At 49.6% G+C, this 25,918-nt stretch overlaps 1 protein-coding gene across 1 annotated transcript in view; it reads left to right on the top strand.

Annotated features, from left to right (window-relative positions):
• Nucleotides 1–7,217: 7,217 nt before the first annotated feature.
• FOXK1 (forkhead box K1) overlaps nt 7,218–25,918 on the top strand; it is a 62,026-nt gene continuing 43,325 nt past the window's right edge. The window contains exon 1 of the mRNA XM_041747689.1: nt 7,218–7,847. Within this exon, the coding sequence (XP_041603623.1) occupies nt 7,246–7,847 (602 nt within the window). The 5' untranslated portion in view covers nt 7,218–7,245. The remainder of the gene's footprint in view (nt 7,848–25,918) is intronic.

Below are 25,918 nucleotides of genomic sequence, written 5' to 3'. Positions count from 1 at the left end.
CTTTTATGGGTGATAATATTGTGGTTATGTTAAAAAAAAAAAAAAACCCTTGTAGAGATACACACAGAGCTGCAGGAAATGATATAATGCCTGAGATTTGCTCTGAAATAATTCAGGAGGATCTGGATGGCTTACAGATGAAACAAGCCTGACCATATACGTTGATCTTCGTGGAAGCTGGATGATGGATCCGTGGAGACTATTTTATTATTCTGTCCTTTTTTGTATGTGTTTTACACATTTCCATGTTTCAAAGTTTTCAAAGATGAACTTAAGAGTCTCTTAAAAAAAAAAAAAAAAGCTGAATTGGCGGAGTGCTCCAGTGGTCACTGACGAAATCAGGTTGGAATGAGCCAGTGAATACATATTGTTTCTGCTTGCTCAGCACACCCTCCCCTTTCCGCTAACAGTGGCCAGACTTTGCTTTGAGGAAGAGCCAGCCTCTGCTTGCGTCTTCAGAGGCTGCCCACCTTTGGCCCAGACCTGGGCCCAGCAGAGCCCCTGCCAGCCAATCAGCTGCCGTCTCCTGGGCATTCCTGCTCCACTCAGTTTGGCTGTGTGGAATGGATGGTGCAAGAAGCGTGAGCTGATGGATCCCCCCCAGCCCCTGCCGCACACAACCCCCCACCCAGCAGAGAGAGCAGCCTTGGGGTGCTGCTGCTCTAAATCCCCATGGCCGGTGATTCCTATGCTTTTCTGAAACCTGGGTCTTTCTTGGCTTTCTTTGGTTCTGTGAACTGCCCAGTATCACGCTGATAAATTCCTTCTTGTTTAAGTTGGCTAGTGTTGGTTTCCATGGCTGAAAACCAGAGCACCCCAGGGCAGACACGGCATGCGGCTTGCCAGACACTCTGCATGTTCCTTCGGTGTCTGCGCCTCCCTCAGGCAGATTCAGCTACAGGCGCAGACCGCTTGGACCCTGCAAAAGGAGATTTCACAAGTAAAAGAGGAAGAAATACATACCACACAGAGATACCAAATTGATAGCCAGGAGCCCTTGCTCTGCTCAAACACAAATCGAAAGCATCATCATGAAGACAGAAACATCTATTGGACCAAAGAAGTTCCACTGGCCGCTAACACATTGTCCTGCAGAAATGCAGTGTGTTAGTGGAGAGGCACAGATGTAATTCTGAATTTTCTAGAGCTGCATTAAAATGGTAAAAAGAAATAGGTGAAATTAATTTTAGTATTATACTTTAACCCAGTATATCCCAAATATTATCATTTCAAACTGTAACTGATATAAAACTATTAATATGTTAATAGTATTTGGCTTTTTTTTTTTTTTTTACGCCAAGTAGTTGAAATCCATGTAGACTGTATTTTACACTTATAGCACATCTCATTTTGGGCTAGCCACATTTCAAATGCTCGATTGCTACATGTGGCTGGTGGCTGTGTGTTGGAAACACAGGGGCAATAAACTATCCCTCAGGCATTCCTGCATGTATTCGGGATCATGCAGCCTTAGAATGGTCACCACGTCCCTAGACTATAATGCTTCACTAACCCAAGGACAGGAAACCTGGCGTGATCCTGTTCACCAGGTACAGAAGTGATTAATGGGGCCCTTCAGACCGCTCTTTAGAAAAGCTGGCACTTGCGCTCTTAGGGAACTGAGCTGTTAGTGGTGGGAGTAGAGGCACAGAACCTCGGCTGAGAAGTAGAAACAGAGCTGCTGAATGATCATTTACAATTACTTCCTGTTGCCAGTCCCTCGTGCCAGGAGCTGAGATGTCATCACTTCCATCCATGCTGCATGAGAAAGGCTGAACGTACAGAAAATGAACAGCCTCATCCTAGATCCAGAAAAGTGAGGCCTTGGGACCAACCTCTGTCCACAAACTGGGGAGGCAGTGGGTGCAGAGAACCACAACTTCCCAGAGCACAAGCCCGAGAACAGGAAGCACCAGGGGCACAGGGCAGGTGCAGGAAAGGCCACCCCTCCATGATGCAGTGCTGGAGGCTCAGCAAGAACAAGTCTAATAGCTAAAAACTCACTCCTGGGGGGTCCTGACTCTCCTCATGAGTTTCCCTGCCAGAGGCCCATCAGGTCTTCACAGTAAATACCAGAAAAAAATATCCGCTGGCACATCCATCGTGCACATCCCCTTGCAATCTGTGCAGAGCACTCGACTTTGTAAGGCCTGCCAGGCTGAGCAGCTTCTGAGAGCTTCCATGGAGCTGGCCTTGAGGCTCAGAGTCTTGCTTTCCTCATTTCCAAGTCTATTCTTGTAAAACACTCTGCCTTTCTTGAAGTGACAGCAGTGGGTTCCTGAGGGTCTTGCAGCCCCATTGATATTCTCCTTTAAGCTCTCCCAGGGGCGTCCCTAAGTCCATGTCATGGCATGCAGCTTGCCATGGGGCGTCCCTAAGTCCATGTCACAACAGAGGACGCTGAAGCCCAGAGACGCCAAATAACTTGTCCACAGTCACATGGCTGGTTAACAGAGGAGCAGGCTCCAAAGTCTTTGGCCCCTCCAGCGTACCTTCATGCTGCTTCATCTTAATGTGGCACCTCAACTCCAACTCAGAGCTGGCCTCCTTCAGACTGCTCCCGTTGTCATCACCCGCATATCATCTGGTGGCTAAATAGATGTATGGAGCGTCTCCTCCTCCTTTCACCTCCCCTCCTGGTGGTCATGTTCCTGTGGAGTCCTGTCCTGTACTGAATTGGGCTGATCTTGTAACCACAGGGATATTGTAGAAATGGCAGAGCGGGGCTTCTGAGGGTCATAAAAAGACCTCGCAGCCCCCCTTTGCTATCTCTGGGAGCTTTCACTCCAAGGGAAGCCAGCCGCCGTGTTGGAGGATGCTCGAGCGGCCCTGCGGAGAGGTCACCCAGCTGATAAGGGACTCGGGCCTCCAGGCCGTAACAGCACTGACTCGCCAGGAGCCTGAGCTACCACCTTGGAGGCGGATCCTCCAGGCTCCGGCAAACTTGCAGAAGATGCAGCCCCGACCAACATCTTGCCAGACACAACCTCGTGAGAGAATCCCCCCCCCCAAGCCAGAACTGCCCAGCAGAGTCGCTCCCCAGTTCCCGACGCACAGAAACTGTGGGGTGACACGTGTGTTTCTGTTTTAAGCGACTGCATGTTGGAACCATTGATCACACAACAGGAGATGAGCGACCCACAGCCTATCTCTTTTTCTAAGTACCCACACTAGTGTATTCCATCAAGAGTACTTTCCACCCATGCCTTGGTTTCAACAAGTGTCCTGTGCTGTCAAAGTCAGACACTGTTCTCCCTGTGTTGGTGTTTCAGGAATGATAGGGTAGCTGGGGCCAGTAGGATGTAAAAGAAAAACAAGCCAGCCTGCTCCCAGTGAGCTCCAGACACAGGGTTCATGACTCTCGGATTTTTAGGCTGCAGTCTCAAATGGGGAAGGAGGTGTTTCTATAGAATACTGTTCTCTCTCTGTCCCTCTGCGGCTGTCTTTTGCAGTTGTACAGAAGTGCAGTCCCGCTTAGTAACGGCCAGAGGTCCTGTGGCTGCATGACGTGATGGCCTCGCAACTCAGCAAACAGGCAGGAAGCAGTACTGGGGCCGGGGAAGGATCCCAGAAGGATATGGCAGTGGCAGGAAGTGACACTCAGCAGACAGGAAAAGGGTGAGAAGACCGGGGTCTGGGTTCCCCAGGCATTCCCGCATGTTAATCCAGCCCCTTGAGGATTCTGGTGTGGACTGGCAGCTTCCAGACTTTGAGGCTTCTCCTCCTCAGCCCCATTCACCTGCCTTGAGACCAGCCAGCTCTAGGGCTGAGGGTCCTGTAAGTCTCCGGTCTTGTGCTGGGGCTCTGCTGCTTGGCACACATCCACTGCAGTCCAAGTGAGAACCCCTTGGAGCTTTGAGGAGCCCACGGCATTGCTTCTTTGTGGGTCTTATGCAGCTACTATGTGCCTGGCATGTGCCGCCTGGCATGCTTCCTGATGTTGGAAGATAAAGAGAGGAGAGGGCAGAGGCATTAGCCCTGCCACACCCCACCCTCAGAGCAGCTTGGCCAGTAGAACTTTCTGCAATGATGGGAATGTCCTTTATCTGCAGGGATCAGCACAGCAACCACACGAATCTCCAGATCCAGCCCTGGAAACATGGCTTGTGCCATTGAGGAATTGAATGTTTAATTTTACTTCATTTGAAATAGAATATACATGAAAATAGCCACTTGTGGCTCCTGGCTTCTGAACTGGGCAGCATGGCTCCTCATCTTTGGGGAAGGGGATGTCTATAAACACAAGCTCTGTAGAGTTGTTGTTGTTGTTGTTGTTGTTTTAATTTGTAAAAAGGTACTATTTACATAGAGTGAAAATTCACCTTTTTTAGTGCACAGTTTTGCTACTTTTGACAGGTACACAGAATCATAAATCGCCATCACAGTCACCCCTCACCCTCAACATCCCCACATGTCATTTTGTGGTCAGCCTCTCCCCAGACACCAGCCCCGGGCAACTGCTCCTCTGTTTCTGTCTCTATAGTTTCGCTTTGCCGGAATGTCCTATAAATGAAAGTATACCCAGGGCATTCAGGGTTCATCCATGGTGTTTTGTATGTTTGCACTTGGCTCTTCTTCATTGATGCAGTGAATCCCATCACGTGGTTGTATGGCGGTTTGTTTATCCATTCCCCAGTTGAGGTTCAGTTGGACAGTTGTTTCCAGTGTTTGATGGTGAGTATTTGTGTACAGGTTCTTGTGTCAACACAAGTTTTCATTTCACTTGGGTTAAAGCCTAGTGATGGGACTGCCAGCCATCAGGTCAAGTTGCTGAACTTCATGAGAAACTACCAGACTGTTTCCTCAAGCGCTCGCTATGTAGGAGAGCACCTGCTGCTCCAAGTTGGCAACAATGGTTGATTTCATCATTTCCTTTAAATAATTTTAATAGATGTCTAGTGATGTCTCGATGTTGTTTTCACTTTCTCCTAAAAAGTGATGATGTTGAGCTTCTTTTTCTGTGCTTATCTGTCATTCGTATATCTTTTTTTTTTAAGATTTTATTTATTTATTCATGAGAGACACAGAGAGAGGCAGAGACATAGGCAGAGGGAGAAGCAGACTCCCTGTATACACACACACACACACACACACACACACACACAGAGCGTTTTAAGACACACCACATGAATTTTCCCATCCTAACCATTTTAAGTATACAGTTGGGTGGTGTTGAGTACATTCACGTTATTGTGCAACCATCACCACCATCCATCACCAAAACTTCTTTATCTTGTAAAACTGAAACTTTGTCGCCATTTACTCTCCATCCTCTATACCCTCGCCCAGTCCTTGACACCCACCCTTCTACTACGGTGCCTCTAAGAACCTGACTACTCTAGGAAGTTTATAGAAGGGGAATTTTACAGTATTTGCCTTTCTGGAGCCAGGTGATTTCTCTTAGCACAGTGCCAAGGTTCACTCATGCAGTAGCAGGTGACAGTTTCCTTCCTTTTTAAGGCTGAGTGATATTCCATTGGCTGCATATCCCACAAGTGTTGATGGAACTATGGCTCCCACCTTTTGGCAGCTGTGAATAATGCTGCTCTGAACATAGGTGCACAAATGCCTTTTCAAATCCCTGCTCTCCGTTCTTTTGGTTTTATACATCGAAGTCAAATTGCTGGATAGTATGGTCATCCTATGTTTAATGTTTTGAGGACCTGCCATATTGTTTTCTCAAGTGACTGCACCATTTTACCTCTTACCACCAGAGCGGATGTCAATGCCTTTGTATGAGATAAATATTGCCCAAATCCCCCATCTTCTGTCCACCTTGCTCCTTCAACACCCCCTTGGCCTGGGCTCTACCAGCTTCCCAAGTGGCCTCCTGCAGTCACTCACCCCATCCAGATTCAGGCTCCACACAACAGCCAGTGATTCCATTTCAAGTATGTGGTTCCGCATGCTGCCCTTCTGCCAGAAACCCCTCAGTGATTTCCATGGTTGGTGGGATAAGACCTAAATCCCTACATGACCCAAAGGGCCCTTTAGCCTCTTTTTGCCTAATCGGGTTCAGCTGACGTGATCACTCTCTCTTCCATCCCCAGTGACCTATCAATCCTCTGAGGGTTCCATGCTCCCTTCCTTAAGGCATGCTGTTCCTCGCTGGCATGCCATCCCCCTGCCCCCTGGCAATCACCCTTGTAGTAAGTGTCATTCCTTAGGGAAGGGATCCCTGACCTCATTTTTATTGTCCTTCTCCGTCAAGTAGGTTCTTTTCTTACAGCTTTTCATAAAAATGTGTTACTTACCCCCCCCACACACACACACCCAGCTCTGTGTACCTATGTAATTCACTCAGATGGTGATTGGCCCAATATATATAGTGCAGGTCCATTGGAAAACGGAGGAAGCAGCCAAGCTTCCCACTGGGGGGGGGGGGGGCACCTCCGGGCACACTCGCAGGTCCCCACCCAGCACTGCCTCACCGGACTCCGGGCATTTACTAGTATGCACACTTGACTCAGGTCTGCAGCTCCCACCCAACCGTTAGCTCCACCAGGGAGGGTCCGGGTTCTCATGCTCCATAATTATTAAGGGATGGAAATGTGGGGACGTTGCCACCCCTCCTAGGGGACCTGGCTGAAGGAGGAAGGCATGAGCAGGACACTGAAGCAGCAAAGGGGCTGCAGCCCTGATGCCCCACTGGCCTCCCCGATGAGCCAGCCGGTAGGCGATTTAAAGCGCAGGCGGTGTCCGCAGCCCTCAAGCTGGTGCCAAGCGTGGGTCCCAGGATAGTTGATCTGGATGTTTGTTGAATGAATAAGTGACTCCAAAAACGCACACGGGGCGTCAGGGATCGCAAGCATCCTTGGGCACACTTCAGTTACAGTTCGAAAACCCTTCCTTCGGGTGCTGGCGTGTGATCTCAGTGGAGGGTGGGCGGAGGGAGCGACTGGGAGGGGGCCCCCCGCGGAGGCTGCGGAGTTCATTTGTCCCGGTCCTCGGGGACCCGGAGGGGGAGGGGGGCAAAACTTTCCAGTGAGATTTCTGGGGGTTCCCCGGGCGGGTCCCTCCGGTACGCGGCCGGAGTCGGGCGCGGCGGGGGCGCGGGCGGGGGCGGGGCAGCGCGCCCCCGCGGGGACACCTGCCCCGCCCGCCCCGGGAGCGCGCGCGGCCTCGGGGTCGGCTCCGCTCCGCTCCGCCGCGATCCGGCCCGGGATGCCGCGTCCGCCCGCGCCCCGCGGGGCCCCGCCCCCCGCCGCCGCGCCGCCGCCGGAGGCCGCTCGGAGCTGCGCGAACATGGCCGAAGTCGGCGAGGACAGCGGGGCCCGCGCCCTGCTGGCGCTGCGCTCGGCGCCCTGCAGCCCCGTGCTGTGCGCCGCCGCCGCCGCCGCCGCCTTCCCCGCCGCCGCCGCCCCCGCCGCCCCCGCGCCGCCCGGGCCCGCCGCCCCGTCGCCGCCGCCGCCCGCCCAGCCCCCGCCGCCGCCGCCGCCGCCGCCGCCGCCGCTGCCGGGCGCGATCGCGGGGGCCGCGGGGGCCGCGGGGGGCGCGGGGGCCGCGGGGGGCGCGGCGGCGGGCCCGGGCGGCGCGGGGGCGGCGGGGGACGCCCTGGTGGCCGCGGCGGCCGCCTCGGTGCGCCGGAGCCCCGGGCCCGCGCTGGCGCGCCTCGAGGGCCGCGAGTTCGAGTTCCTCATGCGGCAGCCCAGCGTCACCATCGGCCGCAACTCGTCGCAGGGCTCGGTGGACCTGAGCATGGGCCTGTCGAGCTTCATCTCCCGGCGCCACCTGCAGCTCAGCTTCCAGGAGCCGCACTTCTATCTGCGCTGCCTCGGCAAGAACGGAGTCTTCGTGGACGGGGCCTTCCAGCGGCGCGGCGCGCCCGCCCTGCAGCTGCCCAAACAGTGAGTGCCGCGCGGCCCCCCGCCGGCCCCGGCCCCGGCCCCGGCCCCGACCCCGACCCCGGGGTCACCCCCGGCCTCCCCGGAGGGCCGCCGCCGCCGCCGCCGCCGCCGGGATCCCCGGCCCGACCCCGCCCAGCGTGGGCCTCGGGGACACCCTCCGACCCAGGTGCAATCTGTGCTCGAGCTGCACCCTGTGTACACCTGCGACGCCCGCCCTGCCCTGGCCCTGGGCTCCGAGGGTCGCCCCGCCCCCGCCTGGCCGGAGCCGTCAGGGTCGCCTCTGCCCCTTGCCAGGCGTGTGCCCCGGAGGGCACGCCTGACCCTCGCCCAGCCTGCGTCCCGAGCGCCGCCCCACTCCCTGCCACGTTTGAATTCCGGGGTCACCCCGCACGCAGTACCGAAAAGGATGGCATCAGGTGGTTTCCGTAGTCGGGTCAGGTCTGGATGGCAGCGACTTGGGAAGGGACGTTCCCATCCTGGGCACCGGAGGACAGGACAGGAAGTGTCCTCAGGGTCCCTGGAGATGAGGCTCCTGGGACAGGACCGGAGTGCCTAGTGCTCCAGCCTTCCTTGGCACCCCTGGGATTCTTGAGCCAGAAGGGGCAGCAGCAAGGCATGGGGGGCGCAGGGCGGGGAGAAGGCAGGCCTCCACCCCCCAACTGCAGGCAGCACTGGGGGTGGCAGGGCCACCAAGTCCCCGTGGGTGCTTTTAGTGACATTCACTCACTTTCCCTTGTCTTCTCCCCCATGGGCTGCGCCCCTGTAATCAATCCTTGCTTTCTCAAGATCTGATGATCAGGAGAAAGCCTGTTTAACTACCCTGCTTCCTCTTCGGGCACTTTCTGTTTCTGTGTAGTAAGTGCCTTTAACCCCTCACTTGTGTTTATATTTCTCCAAACGGTTTCCTGTACCAGAGTTGTCTCTGACGGCCTGATTATTTTTTCATGAGAGAGTGCAGGGGATTTTTTTTTTTTTTTTTTTTGCTGGGGTGATTCCCGGCGCCAAAGGCTTGCTTCTGTAAACTTCTCCCCTCCTTAGGGTCTTGGTGTGTTTTGCTGTAAATACTGCCATTGAACAGTTCTCCCGCGCAACATCAATAACTCACTCCCGCTTAGGGTGTGAGGGAGAACATACCTTTATCTTACAAACACCGTGTGTTGTGTGTTGTGTTCCATCGGGACTTGGTGAGTAACAAAGTTATTCTATCCCATGTTTGTTACTACTTTATTCTTTTTACCACAACCTGCAAGGTCTCCATTCTGGGCCATTAAATACATTTTAGGGCCAGTCACTTCTCTCCTGAGAAAGTGACAGGCACCACAGCACCATCCCCTCCCTGCCCCGGAGCTCTTAGAGGCCTGTTCTTCTAACGCACCTTTACGTGATTCCCTCAGATTTTTCAGAGCTCCCTGCCCAGCTGCTGAGCAGTAGTACACTCCTGACAGGGACCTAGCTTACTGAGTCCTGTGTGCCCTGATATCTTCTCTAACTCAAGGGGAAGCAATGCCAGCCCACCGAGGCCTCAGATCATCCTCCGCATAGGCCAGTACCAGGTCTGTTGTGTATAACGTGGCCCGGGTGTTGGCGGCCCCTGGCAGGTTTGCATTCAAGGGGCCTGCCTTCTTGGTGGGCACGTCTCAGAGCACCGTGCTGTGGCTGACAGCCTGGGTGTTTGGCGGCTCTCTGACTGGGTCCTGTGCCCCACTGTACCTGTACTTGACTTCAGCTATGCTGCTGAGCAGTCTGCATGTAGGCAGTGATGTAAAATTCACAAGAAGACAACAAACATGCAGAAGGAGAAACACGGGGCGGGGGGAGCAGTGTCTGTGTCTCCCTTTCCCTGTTTGCTTCTAAAAACTGGCAAAGCCTGTTGACTAACGTGTTTAGCGGTTTGAGCCAGTTTATGTTTTTCTCTATTTTAGAGAGTATAAACCTAAGTGGCTCCATATATGGAGTGGGCTGTTGTAAACTTCATTTTAGAGCTCGATTGAGGTTCTTCAGCCCACCACGAGAAAGTAATCAGGAAATTTTAATGAATTCAGTGCAAGGAAGTTGAATGTGTACATTTTTGTCACTCCAAAATGGGAAATTCATTATTGACTTTTACAGAAAAGTGGTAATTACTGTCTGGTTCCTCTTGGGTATTGATATGTGGTTTTGCCATTAATATTCAAAGCTATGAATTTCTTTACCATAAATCTAAAATTCTTATTGTGCTGGCATTTTGTGGACTTGGCTACACTAGGATTTAGTGGAGTGTGGTGCATGAGCCTTGGAGTTTTGTTTTTGTTTTTGTTTTTTGTTTTTTTTTTTTTGCGTCATGCTGATAGGCACACCCTCCCGATGGGTAACATCTGTACTGGGGTACTGGGGGGCATTGCACTCACCTCCCACTTCCAGGGGCAGGTCCCACTGTGCCATTCCTCCCTCTTCTTTGCCACCCAAGAAAGCATGCAGTTAAGAGGAATCCCAGAACTTATCCCCATTTACTGTTACTACAAGTACATCTTCCCAAAACTTCAGTATTTTTGAATTATTGTCAGGAAAACAATTCCTTGTGACACACTTAAAGTTGATCTTGGTCTCCTACCATATAGCTGCACCATGCTGAGTCCACTGGATGTTCCCTGGGAGGGGTGGGCACATCATTTATAACTTAGCAGCCACCTTACTTGACTTGGCAAAGCCTCCTGGGCCACGAGTCTAGCATTTCTCCCAGGGCCACGAGTCTAGCATTTCTCCCAGCCCGTGAGCTCCCTGAGGGCTGGCCCAAGAATAGTTATCTTTCACTGGAGACACAGTGCAGGGCCTGGCTGGCAGTAGGTGTACAACTGAGTTGTTTGTTGGATGAACATCTGAGTGAATGAATTCGCAGCTTCCGTGGGGAAAGCCGTGTCATTGGTTTCACGTGATTTTCTGAGGTGGCGAGTCCACTTCCCCCTGGGACATGTGGACTGCCTTCTCGGGTCAGATGGGTGGGAGTGGTTTGTGTGTGTGTGTGTGTGTGTGTGTGTGTGTGTGTGAGAGAGAGAGAGAGAGAGAGAGAGAGAGAGACTAGTTCTTTATACAATCAAATTTGGAATTTGGGATACATGTTATGTGTGAAACATACAGAAGAAGGCCCGTACACACCCCCTCTCTTGCTCTTTTTTTTTTTTCCCAACCTTTCTTTTTCTTAAACACATTTGTAGTAAATGTGGACCACCTAATTGATTACAGTAAGAACAAGAAGTGTTTATGGTAGCTTCCGTGAGTAGTACAGTCATGGGATTCTTTCTTTTCTTTTTCCTTTTCTCTGTTTCCCAGACTTTCTGTGATGAACGTGGCTTTTTCTTTTTCCAACACTTTCCGTTACAGAAAATTTCAAACATAAAAATAGAGCGGCAACCTTTTCCATAGCCATCACCGCCATCTGTGGTAGCGTGTTGTGACCTAGCTTGCTTTACTTTTGTCCAGAATCATCATTGCTCTGGCCCTCACTTACCTGGAAGCAGGTCATTGATGTCATGTCATTTTGTGTGTAAACTGCTTCAGTAAAAGATAAACGATCTTTTTTTTAAAAAATCCTAACCGTGATGTCACGATCACACCTTTAAAATTAATGATAATTTCTTACTGGTATCAAACATCCACCCAATGTTCACACTTCCCTTGCTGTCTGATGAATTTTCTTTCTTACGGCATTTTATTTGGATCAGGAACTAAATCAGGTGCAGACAGCATGATTCGTTGGTGTCACTTACATCTCTTGTCATCTATAGGCTCCATCTGTCTCTCTTGTTTCATCGCTGAAAAGACAGGTCATCTGTCCTGTGTAGTTTCCACCGTCTGCGTTTACAGATTGGATTCTCATGGTGTCCACTTACTGTGAATTGGTTGAAGGACCAAGAGATTTGATTAGACACAGGTTTGATGGTTTTGTTTTGTTTTTTCTTTTCTTTTCTTTCTTTTTTTTTGCTAGAAACTGCCTCCTAGGTGGTAGAGCATGTGTCTGTCAGAAAGCAGAGATGTCTGTTTTTCTCCCTTAGCACCTTCCTGTGGTCCTTGCCTGTACCGTGGCTGATTGTTTTGGCTGCCAGCACGTGCTTGGCCGCACTGGTGCCCTCCACCCAGTGAAGGACATGTCATGAGTGGCCTGGGGGAGGGATCACAGTTTCTGCAAGTGGACCCAGATGGAAAATGACTGACTGTGACCCCACAACGTTTGACTACATACGTGTTTGTTTTATAGAGTTGCCAAGTGCTATTCCAACCGGCCACTTGAAAAGTGTGGAATTAGTTACTAACCATCACACAAGTAGTTATCAGATTGAAGTCATTTTGAAATTAGTTGGAAACTGCCCCAGACTTGACAGCAGCATCCAAGCAACAGTAACTGTGTTCCATTCCCCCACTCATCCTGGACACCGTGCCTCCACATCTGTTGGGGGCTGGGGGTCCCTCCATGACCCAAAGCTGCCGTCGTGGCCAGTCAGCCCAGCCGCTGGCCTGCGTGCTGTGGGGGGTTTGCACCTGGGACAGGAGAGGGTGTCAGCTCAGCCGGCTTGCAGAGGCCCAGAAGGGAAGCTGTGATGCCCGAGACTGTGCTGGCCCCATGTACACAGGTGGGCCAATGAAGAGGGGACGACTGCACGTCTACTGGGAGGGGTGCAGGCTGTGCGCCGCTAGAGCCCACCTGCCAGGAGACCTGGCCTGGGAGAAGAGCAGTAGCCCAAAGAGCCTCTGAGGGAGAAACGTTCCGGTCTGGTGCCCGCGTGGGTGTGGAAGCTGGAGCACCCTGTGCAGACACCAAGACCCTGGCAGGAGGAGCCACTCAGCGAAAGGAAAGGAAGCAGTAGGTTCAGCTGCGTCGTGTCTGGATAGCATGGCCAAAACCCCGAATGTGCATTTTTGAGAAATAAACTCTTGGTTCTAGTTTTCTTGCTCATGGGCAGCTATCATAGATCACATATATTTGTTCAGAGTTACTCGGTCGTCTTATAAAACACTTACTTTAAAAAGGTTTATGGGAGTGTAGTGAATTGGGAGCTAGTACACCGAATCTTTGTTAATAAAAATATGGGCCACTTTCCAACACTTAGTTCATGCTGAGGTTTTTGGGCTTATCACCCATAGAGGAAAACATATATAGTATTTTAGAAACCAGTGTATGAGAAAGATGTTATGACATATGTGCTGAATCCAATTTAAATAAATTTATGAAAGCCTTTGTTAATAAGGGAAGGGGATTGGTGGATGCTAAAAGGGTATTGTGTAGAGTTTTAATGATGTTCACAGTTAATGTTTCAAAAGAGACACAGCTATGTTTAAAATTATGTGCCGAGAGGAAACGAAAGCTTTTGATTTGTAGATACAGTAATTTACTATTTGCTGTTTTTGCATCTTGTGAACGTCAGGGGATAAACTTGGTAAATTAGTGACAACTCAAATTACAGCCATGCCTCATCTCCATAATTACCCTACATTTAAAGCATTTCATATTAAAATGAGAGGATTATAGAAATGCTTTTACTTTGATTTCCTGGAAGTAGGCCCTTGCATTGTGACTGCTAGGTTTCGTGGTTAATGCTCGGTACTGCTATCACCTTTTGCAAGTTTCCGGTTTTCTGGTAAAAAGCTCCTGATGGATTTAAAGGACAGAAAGTGGAATCTCTGAGTGTGAACGTATTTGGTGACCATAAGAAGGGAGGCCGTGAGAGCGTGCTTTGTGCTGCTCGGGAGCCCAGACAGAGGCCATGAGGATGGCAGGTGCCCCTCAGGCCTCGCTGGACCCACTCCTAGGCGGCTGACAGCAGGACGGAAATGAATTAGTGTGGGTTTTGCCTTTCTTGGACATAACTGTTCAAGCACTAAATTATGAGCTGATTGAAACGTGTGGCTTCTCCTATGAATACTTTCCGGGAAGCACATGGGAAAAGATGGGTATTTTATACATGGTTTGATTAAGAAGAAACTTTTCTCCCTTAGTCATCTGTGACATGTTTAAGCCTGCCCAGAAAGGCACAAGCTCCTCTTGAGTTTACTTCCTTGGCAGGGAGGGTTCTCGTCCTTCCGCACGTGTGCGCTGAACAGGGTTCTGACCTCATCGCCTTCCTGCTGGAAGCCACAGCAGCTGCCAGGAACCCGCAGGGCCCGTCCTGCCCCTCAGCACAGGTCCCGGTATTGCTGACAGTAGCCTGCCACCTCTTCCCTCCAGGCACCTTTTGCCTTTGTGCCAGCCAGACGCAAGGCATTGGCTCCCATGCCCTTTCACACCTTTACACATTACTGGGGACCCCAGTGAACTTTGGTTTGTGTGGGGCCTGTTACCCTCACCGCATTAGACATTAGAACCAAGAAATTAAATATATGTATTCATCAATCCATTCAAAATTAGCAATAATAAATGTATCTCCAGAATAATTGTTTATGATAAAGTCACTGTATTTCCCAAAACAAAGAAATTTAGAATAGGGGTTTTTGTTTTTTGTAAGTCTTTACCATCTGGCTTGCTACAAGACAGCTGGACTCTCATGGCTGCTTGTGCTCTTAACTGTGGTGATAGGTGGTTTTCAGTTAAGCATGAGGAGAAAGTCCAGCCCCACGTAGTTATGGGCTGGAAGAGGGTGAGCTGTTTTGGTGGACTTTCTGATGATTGCAGATGGCATTCCTTGATGTCTCACCAAAACTTAATAGTCAGTAGTGTCTTAAAGGTCAGTTGAGCTGTGGAATCTGAAACATCATCAGTGGACTTTCTGTACTCTGTTATATTAAAATCCATCACTCTGTCTTGCATTTTGAATAAATCTTTTATTACCCATATGTGGTTTTGTAACTTACGCTCTGATTATTGGGAGAATATTGATTGAATTATGCAGATCTTCTAATGTCAACATGTCTTGTTATATAAAGAAAAGCCTGTCTTATCTTTGAGTTGGCAAATTTCATCCTCCTCAAACTCAAAAGATCATGTTTTTGAAAATAGAAATCTTTGAAAGGATGAGGCATTTTGATATAGTTTAATTTTGAAATTTACTGTAAAAGTTGAGTTGACAGTATATTTTAACAGAAAATTTAAAAGCCTTCTAATGTAGTCGTTGGCCTTATTAGCACCTCATAATGTAACTTGGCTTTCATTTAGTATTTTGTGTGTGGGGGGGGTCGATTCTTGGTGACTTTGGCTGGGGCTGTCTGGCTCGTCCATTATTTCTTCTGTTTTCCCATGAGCAGATCGGGCATAGGTATGCTTGTCCATCTCCCTTGCTGGTTTTCTGGTGATCTCCCTGCTGTTTCCCTTCAGCCCCGGGAGCGGGGTCCTCAGGGACAGGCATGGACAAGGGGCTGGACCCAGAACCATGAGAGTCCTCAAGGGGTGTCAGTGACAAAGTAGACGAAGTAGGTGTGTTTTCATGGAGATATTCCCCATTTGGGATTTCTTTTGAAATCCTTCCGAGCACACTTTTCAAAAGCCATGCCACTTTTGATAAACACAGACATTCCTTCCCTCCCCAGTGTCCTGTTTGTCTCAGTGGATATCTCTCTTCCCTCTTCATGGTGAATCAGTACCGCAGAGAATAAAACTGGCCTTCTGTCCAGTCTAAAGAAGCTTTGCTTTTTGTGATTTGTATCAAAAGAACAAAAAGTACTTACTGTTTTTCCAAATAGTAGAAACATCGAGTACGCTCTGGCTCCTCCCTAGTACTTCTCGCACTGCTCCCTTTCACAAATACTCTGGGTTTTATAACTTTCACAGTTGGAGTTGTGTAAGATACGTCATGTTGACATGTTGTGGGGCGTCCATGGCGACGAGTGGCGTAGTGAGCTGCTCAGGAAGACCTCCGCTAGAGGCCCACCATGCTGGTGAGCCAAATGTAACTCAAGCGAGCTCAAGCTCATGCGTGGGTAGTTACTGGGGCCGGTTGTCCATCAAAAACCTTCCCAGGAATACTCCCTCCTATCACATGATGTGGTTGCATTATGGGTGAAATTCAGGATCCTTCAATATGCTGCCACGAAGCTGTGACTAAAACACAGTCCATGAGAAATAGCTTGTGAACCTAGTAACCCTGCGGAGCTGATGTAGAAAGAATGTGAAGATGGAATCTGATGGCAGGCAAACAGGTTGCAGGCTGCGAAGTTACATGAACAGAAGTTTGTATTCCTCTACCTCCACCCTTGGGGACATAAATATATCCGGTTAGCTTGGCAGGTACATCCCTGAAGCTGGGAACAGTGACTCATCACAGAAAGAAAACATCTTCCCCTTAAGAGTTTCCACCTCCCTTTGGTTGGGTTCCATATTAACCAGGAACATTTATAGCCCTGCCTCAGCAACTAGTATGTGGGAAGACTACTGAATATCTGGCTTTCTTAGCAGTTATATTTTTCTTTGCAAATTACAATATGAACAGATTTTCCATACCTGTTAACCCTCAGGTTATCCAGCAGGAGATCTCATGGAAAGTCTAGAACTTTCTGCAGTGATAGAAATGTTTTGTGACTGGGCCGTCCAGGATGGTGGCGCTAGTCATGTATGGCTGTTGAACATTTGAAATGGGGCTAAGAACTCAATTTTTAATTTTTAGTCTGTAAGTTCATTTAAGTTTAAATAGTCACATATGCTGATGACCTTGCAGAGGTTGCAAGTCTGGATCTGCAGCACCTGGGTGCAGCCGCTGCCTCAGTTTACCCCACTCATCTCCAAGGCACAAATGTTGTTTTCTGCAGTATGCTTCGAGGTGAGGAAGACCAATGGGTCCAGCCTGTGCCATGGGGCTCCAGCAGACTCACTGCGGTTCCTCAGTGCAAGGTGAGGAAGCACCCAACCATACCCTTTGCAGAAGACACTTGTTGAAATGTCTTCTGGCCAGACAGATTAGTCAATGTCTTCAGTTTCTACTACTCTGGACTGCAGATAAATGAGAATGGACAGTTTCCCCTTTATTACCCTCATTCTTGAAGCCCCAGGAAAGAAGTAAGGGACTGAAGAGATGATTCCTGTGGGTAATAAAGAGAAGAGACAAATTTGCTGATATAGGGAGAAATTTTTCTAAAATTCTGTGGCCCTTTCTAGCTCTGGGTTACTGTGCATATGGTTATCAATAGATTACTTTTGAGTCCAACTCAATAATAGGAATACTGTATAATCACAGATTTTAAAATTCCTTTATAAACAAATGGATGAGTATCATGTATCTGCCTGTCTGTCCTATGTGCTGCCTCCACAGACACCTGTTCATACCAGGTGGCGCTTGTCAACATGGCTGGTCTCATATGGTGTGACCGTTGGTTGGTGTCTTCTGCAGGGAGCTACAAGTCCTATGAAGGCAGGGCTGAGCTCTCTGCACAGCGTTGTATCCCACTGCCAGCATGAGCTTGGCACTTTGAGGACTCTAAGCCTTTATTCAGTGGATTTTTGCTTATATATATAATCTTCCGTGGCCTGCTGGTTGTTGTCATAGATAAATTCCAATATCTGGCTCACAGAAAGTCCCAAATCAATGTTTCTAATCAGTGGTCGAAAAACATGTCCTTCATGTGGCAAATCAGGGAACCCTGGCTGGCACTGACTGGTAAACCCATCATTGTTAGCTCAGCTCACCAGGCTGTAGGAGGGTTGTGTGGAGGAGTATTGACAGGCCAGGAGTGGAAGTGGGGAGGATCCTACTTCTGCTTGTGTGCCAGTGAGGAGACCTCAGTGCAGGGCCACTCCGAGGGAGGGCCGTGTGTCCAGGAAGAAGAGGAAACAATCTGGAGAACACTTAGCCAGGCTCAGCACATTTAGATCCAGGCAGCACACTAAGCCTGTGGGCCAAGTCCCAGCAGACTCTAGTTTTATAAATAAAGTTTTATGGGAACACAGCCAGGCCCATTTGTTTACATGGTCTCTGTGGCTGCTTAGTTGAGACAGAGATGGTATGGCCTGAAAATCTAAAACAGTAAGTGTCTGGCCCTTTATAGAAACAGTGTGGGGGATCCCTGGGTGGCGCAGCGGTTTGGCGCCTGCCTTTGGCCCAGGGCGCGATCCTGGAGACCCGGGATCGAATCCCACATCAGGCTCCCGGTGCATGGAGCCTGCTTCTCCCTCTGCCTGTGTCTCTGCCCCTCTCTCTCTCTCTGTGACTATCATAAATAATAATAAAAAAAAAAAATTAAAAAAAAAAAAAAGAAACAGTGTGCACCTTGCTCTAGGTTGTACATCTTCCTCCACACCAATGATAATGCTTTACTGAGATTAATTCCCACCTTTATGTTACTGGTTTTCTTTATGCGGAGTTCCATGGTTCTTAGTAAATTGTGTTTAATTCTAGGTGTTTTATTTTGTTTTATTTTTATTTTATTTTATTTTAAAGATTTATTTATTTACTCAGAGACACACAAACACACACACACACACACACACACACACACACACAGAGGCAGAGACATAGGCAGAGAGAGAAGCAGGCTCCATGCAGGAAGCCCGATGTGGGACTCTATCCCAGGATCCCAGGATCATGCCCTGGACCAAAGGCAGACGTTCAGGCCCTGACCCACCCAGGCATCCTTAATTCTAGGTGTTTTATATATTTGCTTTGGGGATAGTCAATACAAATAGGATCTTTTTTTCTTATTATTTTCTAAAAGGTTAGTGTATCCATGTAGGAAAGATGGGCCGTGTGTGTGTGTGTGTGTGTGTGTGTGTGTGTGTGTCTTTTCTTTTTGTTGGTATGGGCTTTATAATACTAATTTATGTTTAAAATTTTGCATTTTGAGAACATATCAAGCTTCTAGAAAGCTGCAAGACTACTTCAGACTAGTTCTAACTCCTGTCCTTGGCCACAACTCACCAATTTTTAACATCCTGCCACGTTTGCTTCAGTATTTCCCTATGTGTATATGTGCTATTTGAGAGTCCGTTAAATGTATCATGCTCCTTTTTCCCTTAGTACCACAATATATATTTCCTTAGAATAAGGATATCATCTATAACCACAGCCTGGTTACTGAGTTTAGGAAATCTGACTTCACTCTGGTTCTGTTCTCTAATCCATGACCCAGGTACCAGTGCTGTCAGCTGCCCCAGAAGCATCCTTGGCAGCATCCAGCATCCTGTCCAGTGTGGAGCCTCTCTGGTCTCTGTATTCTGAGACAGCTCCTTGGCTTTTCTTTGTGTTGACCTTGACATTAAAAAAAAATTAAAAATAAAAAACACAGGACAATTGTTTTATCAGATGCCTCTCAAATTAGATTTGCCGAATTAGACCAAGTCCTGATGAGATGGTGAGGTTCGGGGTCGGGATCTTGGGCTGGAATGCCAGCATGAGGATGTACACCCTTCTCAGGCATCTCTCAGCGATGCCGTTGTCCTTCCTAGTGGAGTTCATGTGGATCACTTGGTTTAGGTATTGGCGGAGCTTCTCCACCCCATAGTTACTATTTTTCTTTTTGTGGTTAATAAGTAATTTTTGCCATTCAGTGCTGGAATAAAATATTTATTTTGTATCCAGTCACAGTTACCATTTCTCCTAACAGTTTTTAAGTTGACTTTTTTTTTTTTTTAAGCAGCATTCTTTGATTTTATTTATTTATTCATGAGAGACACAGAGAGATAGGCAGAGAGATAGGCAGAGGGAGAAGCAGGCTCTCTGCAAAGAGCGGGATGCAGGACTCAGTCTGGGATCCCCGGATCACAACCTGAGCCAAAGGCAGATGCTCAACTGCCGAGCCACCCAGGCATCCCTTAAGTTGAATTTTTGCATGTGTTTTCTAGGTCAGACTTTCATCTGCAAATGATAATTGTTTTTGTCTCTTTCTCCTGCTTTTTTTTTTTTTTTTCAAATCTCATTTCTTTTTGTTGTCTTGTTGAATTTGCTAGAATTTCCAGGTAACACAGAATAAATACCATGATAATGGGCTCCATTCTTCTTTCCAGCTTGACAAGGAAGGCTTATAAGGCATTTCAGAATAAATGTAGCTTCATTGCTCAGAAGCCACTTTCTTAAGGCAGTCTTTCTTACCTTGCAGAGGTGAGTCTCCTGGGCTGCAGCCCATGGTGCCCCCAGTCTCACCATCCCACTGTCATTGTAGGGTTGGTGGTCTGTTTATCTGACATGCTCTGGTGTTGGGGGCAGGACTGTGCCTTACTCATTTATTACTATAACCCCAGCACCACCCAAGTAACCCCAGCCTGGGCACATAGTTGGCACTTTGTAAGTTGGTGGCAAAATGAATAAAGTAGCAAACAGGAGAGGTCTGAATGCAGAAACAACCTGGCTAAAGACAGTGATCAGAGGAGATAGAAGCTTAGCATTTTAAAGTTGTGTGTCTGGGGCACCTGGGGGGTTTAGTTGGCTTAGTTGGTCCAATTCCTCATTTCAGCTTAGGTCATGATCTCAGGATCACAAGATTGAGTCCCATGTCTGGCTCTTTGTTCAGTGGAGTCTGCTTTAGGTTCTTTCTCTCCCTCTGCCTCTGTTGTTCCTTCTACTTAGGGGCGCCTGAGCGGCTGAATCTGTTAAGTGTCTGCCTTTGGCTCAGGTCATGATCTCAGGGTCCTGGGATGGAGTCCTGCATTAGACACCCTGCTTGGTGGAGAGCCTGCTTTTCCCTCAGCTCTTGCCCCTGCTTATGCTTTCTCTCTCTCTCCCTCTTTCTCTCTCTCTCTCTCAAATAAATAAAATCTTAAAAAATAAAATATTTTTTAAAAATTAAATTAAAAAATTTAATTTTGGGGCAGGTGCTGTGACCTCAGGCTCCCTTTTCCTCATCTGTAAAATGGGCACACTACCCACTTTCTGGGTATTTATGAGATTTAAAAGTGGTGTACCAAAGTGCTAACCTTGGTGTCTGGCATATGGGTGCCAGACTACATGGGTGTACTTACTACATGCCCATTCATCACCATCACTGCCATCATTTGTGACCATGTGGGGGGGACTGTTTTGCTTTGCGAGGCATCTGGATGTTGGAAGTGAGAGCTCTCTTATGGTAGGGAAACTGTTGCAGGGCCTGGAGTGGGTCCCGGTGGAGTAGCCTTGCCCCTCACTTCAGCAGAGGTGCCAGTCACTGCTGGTGTCACAGGATGGCTGTCATCTTGCCATGGCTGGAGAAGAGGCTTGGGCTGGTAAGGGTCCCTCACACCTCCTAAGGTGGTACGATCTGAGCGAAATAGTAGGGTTTGTTCTCTTGTGTTTCTCTGAGCTGCTTGCCCAGAGAGTGGGGGTTTGAAAAGGTGAGCTCAGATTTTCCCTTGAATCCGTTTGAATCACCTTTGTGGGGCTCTGGGAGCAGCTGGTACTGGGGCGGATGCTGAGTGGTAAGCCAGCCTCCCATCAGCCAGCTCCATCCCTGCAGCAGTGTGACCACCCCTTCCCAGGACACAGGGCATTCCTCAGAGGAACAGTAGGAATTGGGGATGGAGGCCAGATCTCACATCCAAGCATTTAAAAATATGGACAGTACAGAGGATAATTTAACATGTACTTGTGACCCACAAAGAATTGACACTCGTCCACACTTCGTCCTGTGTTTTCAGTGGAGAGTGCCCTTGCCACCATGTTTCTGTCTCTTCTACAGAGCCACTGAGCTCCAGTTCTAGCCCACCCTGCCCCTGTACAGAGATGGTCATCTGTTTTCATTGTCGGGGGTGGAGGGGTTGATTTACATAAATGGCACCGCAGATCTTCTCCTCGTACTGTGTATTTTCCACTTCTCTGGAAGACCACATCATGGGTGACATTGCCAGGCACAGAGAACTGCACATGTTTCTTCATAGCCCTGGTGCTTGGACCCCAGACTTTCCTGGCTCTATAGTCTCGTCTCCTGCTCACCCTCATTCTCTCAGCTCTGAGGGGGTGGCTTCTTCTCAGCACCTGCAGTGCTCCCACATATGCACTGGGCCACCAGGAGCCCCTCTGTGTCTCAGCCTGAGCGTCCTGCCTGCTATCCCCCCGCCTGGTCCAGGGTGGCTCTGGGTCCCTGTCCTGTCCCCAGGCTCTCCCCAGGCCCATGTCCAGCTTGCCTCCCCTGAGCCCTGGCCCATTGTGGTGGCCCCCAGCATCTCCATACTGAAACTGAATGGCTTTGGGAAGATCTACCTCAGTACCCCCACATACACATGCACTCACATGCAGTCCAGGTGGTTACTAAGGCCTTCAATGCTACTTTCATTGGCAAGTGGGCGCTCCCTGTGTGAGGTGCTGTGGGGGCTAGAAAAGCAGAGGGAGCAAGACAGACTCCCCCTTTGCCTCTATGAATTAAGAGGGAGACCTCACAGCCATGGGAGTGAGCATGTGGTATTTCAGGGAGGTGCAGGGTGCAATGAGGAAACCAGAGAATGTGTTAGGTGGATGGGGAGGACACTTCTCGGGAAGCAGTACTTGATGATCTAAATTACAAGCAGGAGCTGCCGATTGGAACCATTGAAAACAGGGACTTCCCCATAGGTTCGTGGCTGTGAAGCAATGGGGGAAGTTACTCGGATAGAGGATGCCAGAAATTCAGAGGACCCCAAGGTCCACCTGAAAGGCTCAAAGGAGAGTAGTGATATATCCAGCGGGGCTACCATGGGGGCCACACTCAGGCACAGGGGCCAGAGTGTGGCTGTGGCCGTGGCCACGGGGAGAGATCAGTAGAATCTATAGGGTTGGGTGATGGGCTGGCTCTGAGGGTGTGGGAGACGGGGGTATGTCTGTGTGAGTGTATGTGTGTGTGGGTGTGTGTGGACAACTCCCCAAAGCCTCTGAGACATGCCCCCTCTCCAGGCCTGGAGTCCTCATCATGTGCAGGTTTTCCAGTATTGCCTGGCCTCATAGCATAGGAGGGAAGAAAACGTGCCTAAGATTCAGGGAACCCACAGGACTAGGGTAGGTTTTACTCACCTGAATGTTGGGGACAGAACAACATTAAGAATGATGGTTTCATTATGTGTGGCAAAACTAAAAACAGTACTGGAAACCATGTGAGCCTTGGGAAGCCCTGGGCAGGGGCCATTGCTCCCTGAGATTCCAAATGCTTCCGGGACAGCCGGAGAGCCCTCCCGGACCCTGGAGACATTTTCAGCTCATCCTTCTGAATGCCATGAGTGTGTAATGGAAGTGGAATCACAGCCTGCTGAAACAGGGAGAGGCCACCCCAGCCAGTTCATCTGGGCAGGGGAGAAAAGCAGCAGGTGAGTCGCCTAAGTTACGCCTGTGAGCCAAGCCCTGCTTGTCTCTGTGAGTACAGAAAACCTAACAGTGTAGGGAAAAGGTGTGTGCATGCTTGTTGCTTTGAGAGCATTTCTTTGTGTATTTGGGAAATGAATAGGCTGCTGCTTGCTTAACAAAACACCGTGGGAATAAATTCCTGAGACAGTGGTGCAGGCTTCAGCTCCTGCCCTTGGAGCCTTTGGTGGCAGTGCAGAAAGCCTCTTGGCTCAGAGGATCCCTGAGTCTTTTGTGAGTAACGGGGGTCCCTGATTGGAGATTGATAAGCTGAGGTGCGGATCACAGTGGACCTGTCCAGGTGTCACAGAAGATGCTGGTGTCGGGGCCGGCATTTGCTTGTCTTCAGCTCCTGCCCTGGTCTGCATTTTCTTCCGCGTGGTGGGCTTATGGAAGGCGGCAGATGGCCAGGGTTGCTGGGGAGGGCGTGCGTCTGGTTTCCTTGGCTCGCCTCACACTTCGTGGGCTTCAGGGGCACAAGGCAAGCTTCTGCTATGCCAAACATCTCCTTGCCGACCCCAGTTGCACCCAGGAGACCTGGGCTCTGGTTCACCCTACCAGTTCCAAACAGCTCAAAGAGTGTGTCTCCAACCCCATGTGTGCCAGGGCTGTCCTGAACCCTGGTCACTGTCTGCTAAGGACAGACGACCTGGCCCCTGGGGCAGGAAGATGTGTAAGCTAAAGGCTTGCAGGCTGGAGGGTGTCCTTTGTGGGGCCCTCTGAGGGTGACTGCATGCAGGCCAGTGACAGGGGACGGCAGGTAGGACAGGGCCAGACCAGCATGTCTGGGGAAGCGCACAGAATGTGGGGGGTGAGGAAGGAGGGAGGGACTGTCCCCAGATGCGCCCTCAGGTGGTGAGGGGCCCCCTGGGCTCCTGTGGTGTGCCCTGTACGGGGCACCCTGCCTGGTTAGCAGGTGGCTGCTGAAGCCCTGCCCCTCCCCCAAGGCCAAAGGCTCATGGGGGGTGCTTTCCTTTTTTTTTTTTTTTTAATTTAAAAAAAAAATTTTTTTTAATTTTTATTTATTTATGATAGTCACACAGAGAGAGAGAGAGGCAGAGATACAGGCAGAGGGAGAAGCAGGCTCCATGCACCAGGAGCCTGACGTGGGATTCGATCCCGGGTCTCCAGGATCGCGCCCTGGGCCAAAGGCAGGCGCCAAACCGCTGCGCCACCCAGGGATCCCGGGTGCTTTCCTTTTACAAGACAATGTCCACTTCAGTCTGCAGGCCAGGGTGTCATCCGGTTTGGGAACTTGTGTCAGTCCAACAACTTTAGTTTTTCTGAAGTAGATTGTTTTTGGTTTGTTTTTTAAATGCCAGTGAGATTTGAGATTGGGCCTCGCCGGGTAGTTTTTAAAAAGCAGGGATGAGAGCACAGACCGAGCCCCATCCCACCATGAGCGGTGGGGCAGCACACCTGCTGCCCCTAGGCCCAGAAGCCACTCACCCCCCACAGCTCTGTCCCCCCTTGACACTCCCTCCCCGGCCCTCCCCTCACACTGGATCTGCTCCTCCTACGTCGTCTCCCCACGCTGCCAGCCCAGATGTGTGTGGCCTTTCAATATCTGTGTCCACGTCTGCCTGCAGCTCCTCAGTGGCCCTCCTGCTCTCCCACCAGCCCTTGCCATCCCCCACCTGGAGTGCTGTCTACCTTCTGCCACATGGTCATCCTAGTGTCACTTCCCCAGGGCCCAATTGGGGCACTTGGTTGTTTGCACACTCTGTGTTTCTTCAAGGTACTAGTGTTGTTTATGATTGTGTATTTTTGTATGACACATTCCCTTCCTCCCCTCCCCCTGCCTGCTCTGTTCATCTAGAAGGTCTGGGAGGGTGAGAACCATGAGCAGAAGCGTTTCTGCTGTGGCTTGTTGGGTTTATGTGGGCCTCGTCCCTGCTGAGTGTGTGGTAGCCGAGGAGAACCCAGGTGTCCCCTCCCTGCCTTTGTTAACTTGGAGGTGATGCGGCTCATCCTGGTTTGAAGAATGGTCACCAGGACAGTTCTTCCGTGGATGCCCTGGTTCCTCTGTCCCTGTGCACATGTGCTTTAAAATGTCTGTGCCATCCGGTCCCTGCACCTTGAATGTGTGTCCTCTGCACGTACAGGGGGCCCTGGTGACATGTTCAGCCCATGTTTGAAGATAATTAATCCTTCAAGTTTCTTGCCTTCCGAGTCTCCTCTAACCTCTAAGGGACTGAACTGTAATTCTGACACTTGGAGATTTGATGCACACATTCATATTTGCTTGTTCTCATCAATAATTTTGTCAGTTTTTTATTATAACTCTGTGTTCGTCTTTTATGGTTTTCAGAATGGTCACCTCTTTTTGTTCACTGTCACCTACAAAGCCAGGGAGGTTAAGATGTGTTTTTAATGAGATAACTTAAAAAATGGGTGAAAATTTCAAAGTCAGTAGCTTCCTATAGGAGCAGATGATTATCTGTTCAGAGAATTCGTCTATCCAAAATGACATTTTTCCCAGAGAATTCCAGACAGCTAATATGGTAATTAGTAGAAAGCTCAAAGTCTTTAGTTCCAAAGTTTATTAGGGAGTTGATTTTTATGAGTCTATATTCTGTAATTCTTAAAAGTCAAAATTGTTTAGTGGCATTTCTTTTTGAAGGAGCCAGTGTTGAAAAGAAAGCCCTGAACAGCGACCATTAGCTTCTGTGTTCCCTGTTGCCTTTACGGTTTCAGGCTTTTCAGTATTTTTTTTTTAATTTTTAATATTTATTTATTTATGAGAGAGAGAGAGAGAGAGAGAGAGGGAGAGAGAGGCAGAGACACAGGCAGAGGGAGAAGCAGGCTCCATGCACCGGGAGCCCGACAGGGGATTCGATCCCGGGTCTCCAGGATCGCGCCCTGGGCCAAAGGCAGGATCCAAACCGCTGCGCCACCCAGGGATCC

This window comes from Vulpes lagopus, chromosome 3 (assembly GCF_018345385.1).
Source record: "Vulpes lagopus strain Blue_001 chromosome 3, ASM1834538v1, whole genome shotgun sequence".
In the NCBI taxonomy this organism is placed as follows: Eukaryota; Metazoa; Chordata; class Mammalia; order Carnivora; family Canidae; genus Vulpes; species Vulpes lagopus.
This window is presented reverse-complemented; position numbering and strand designations above follow the sequence as displayed.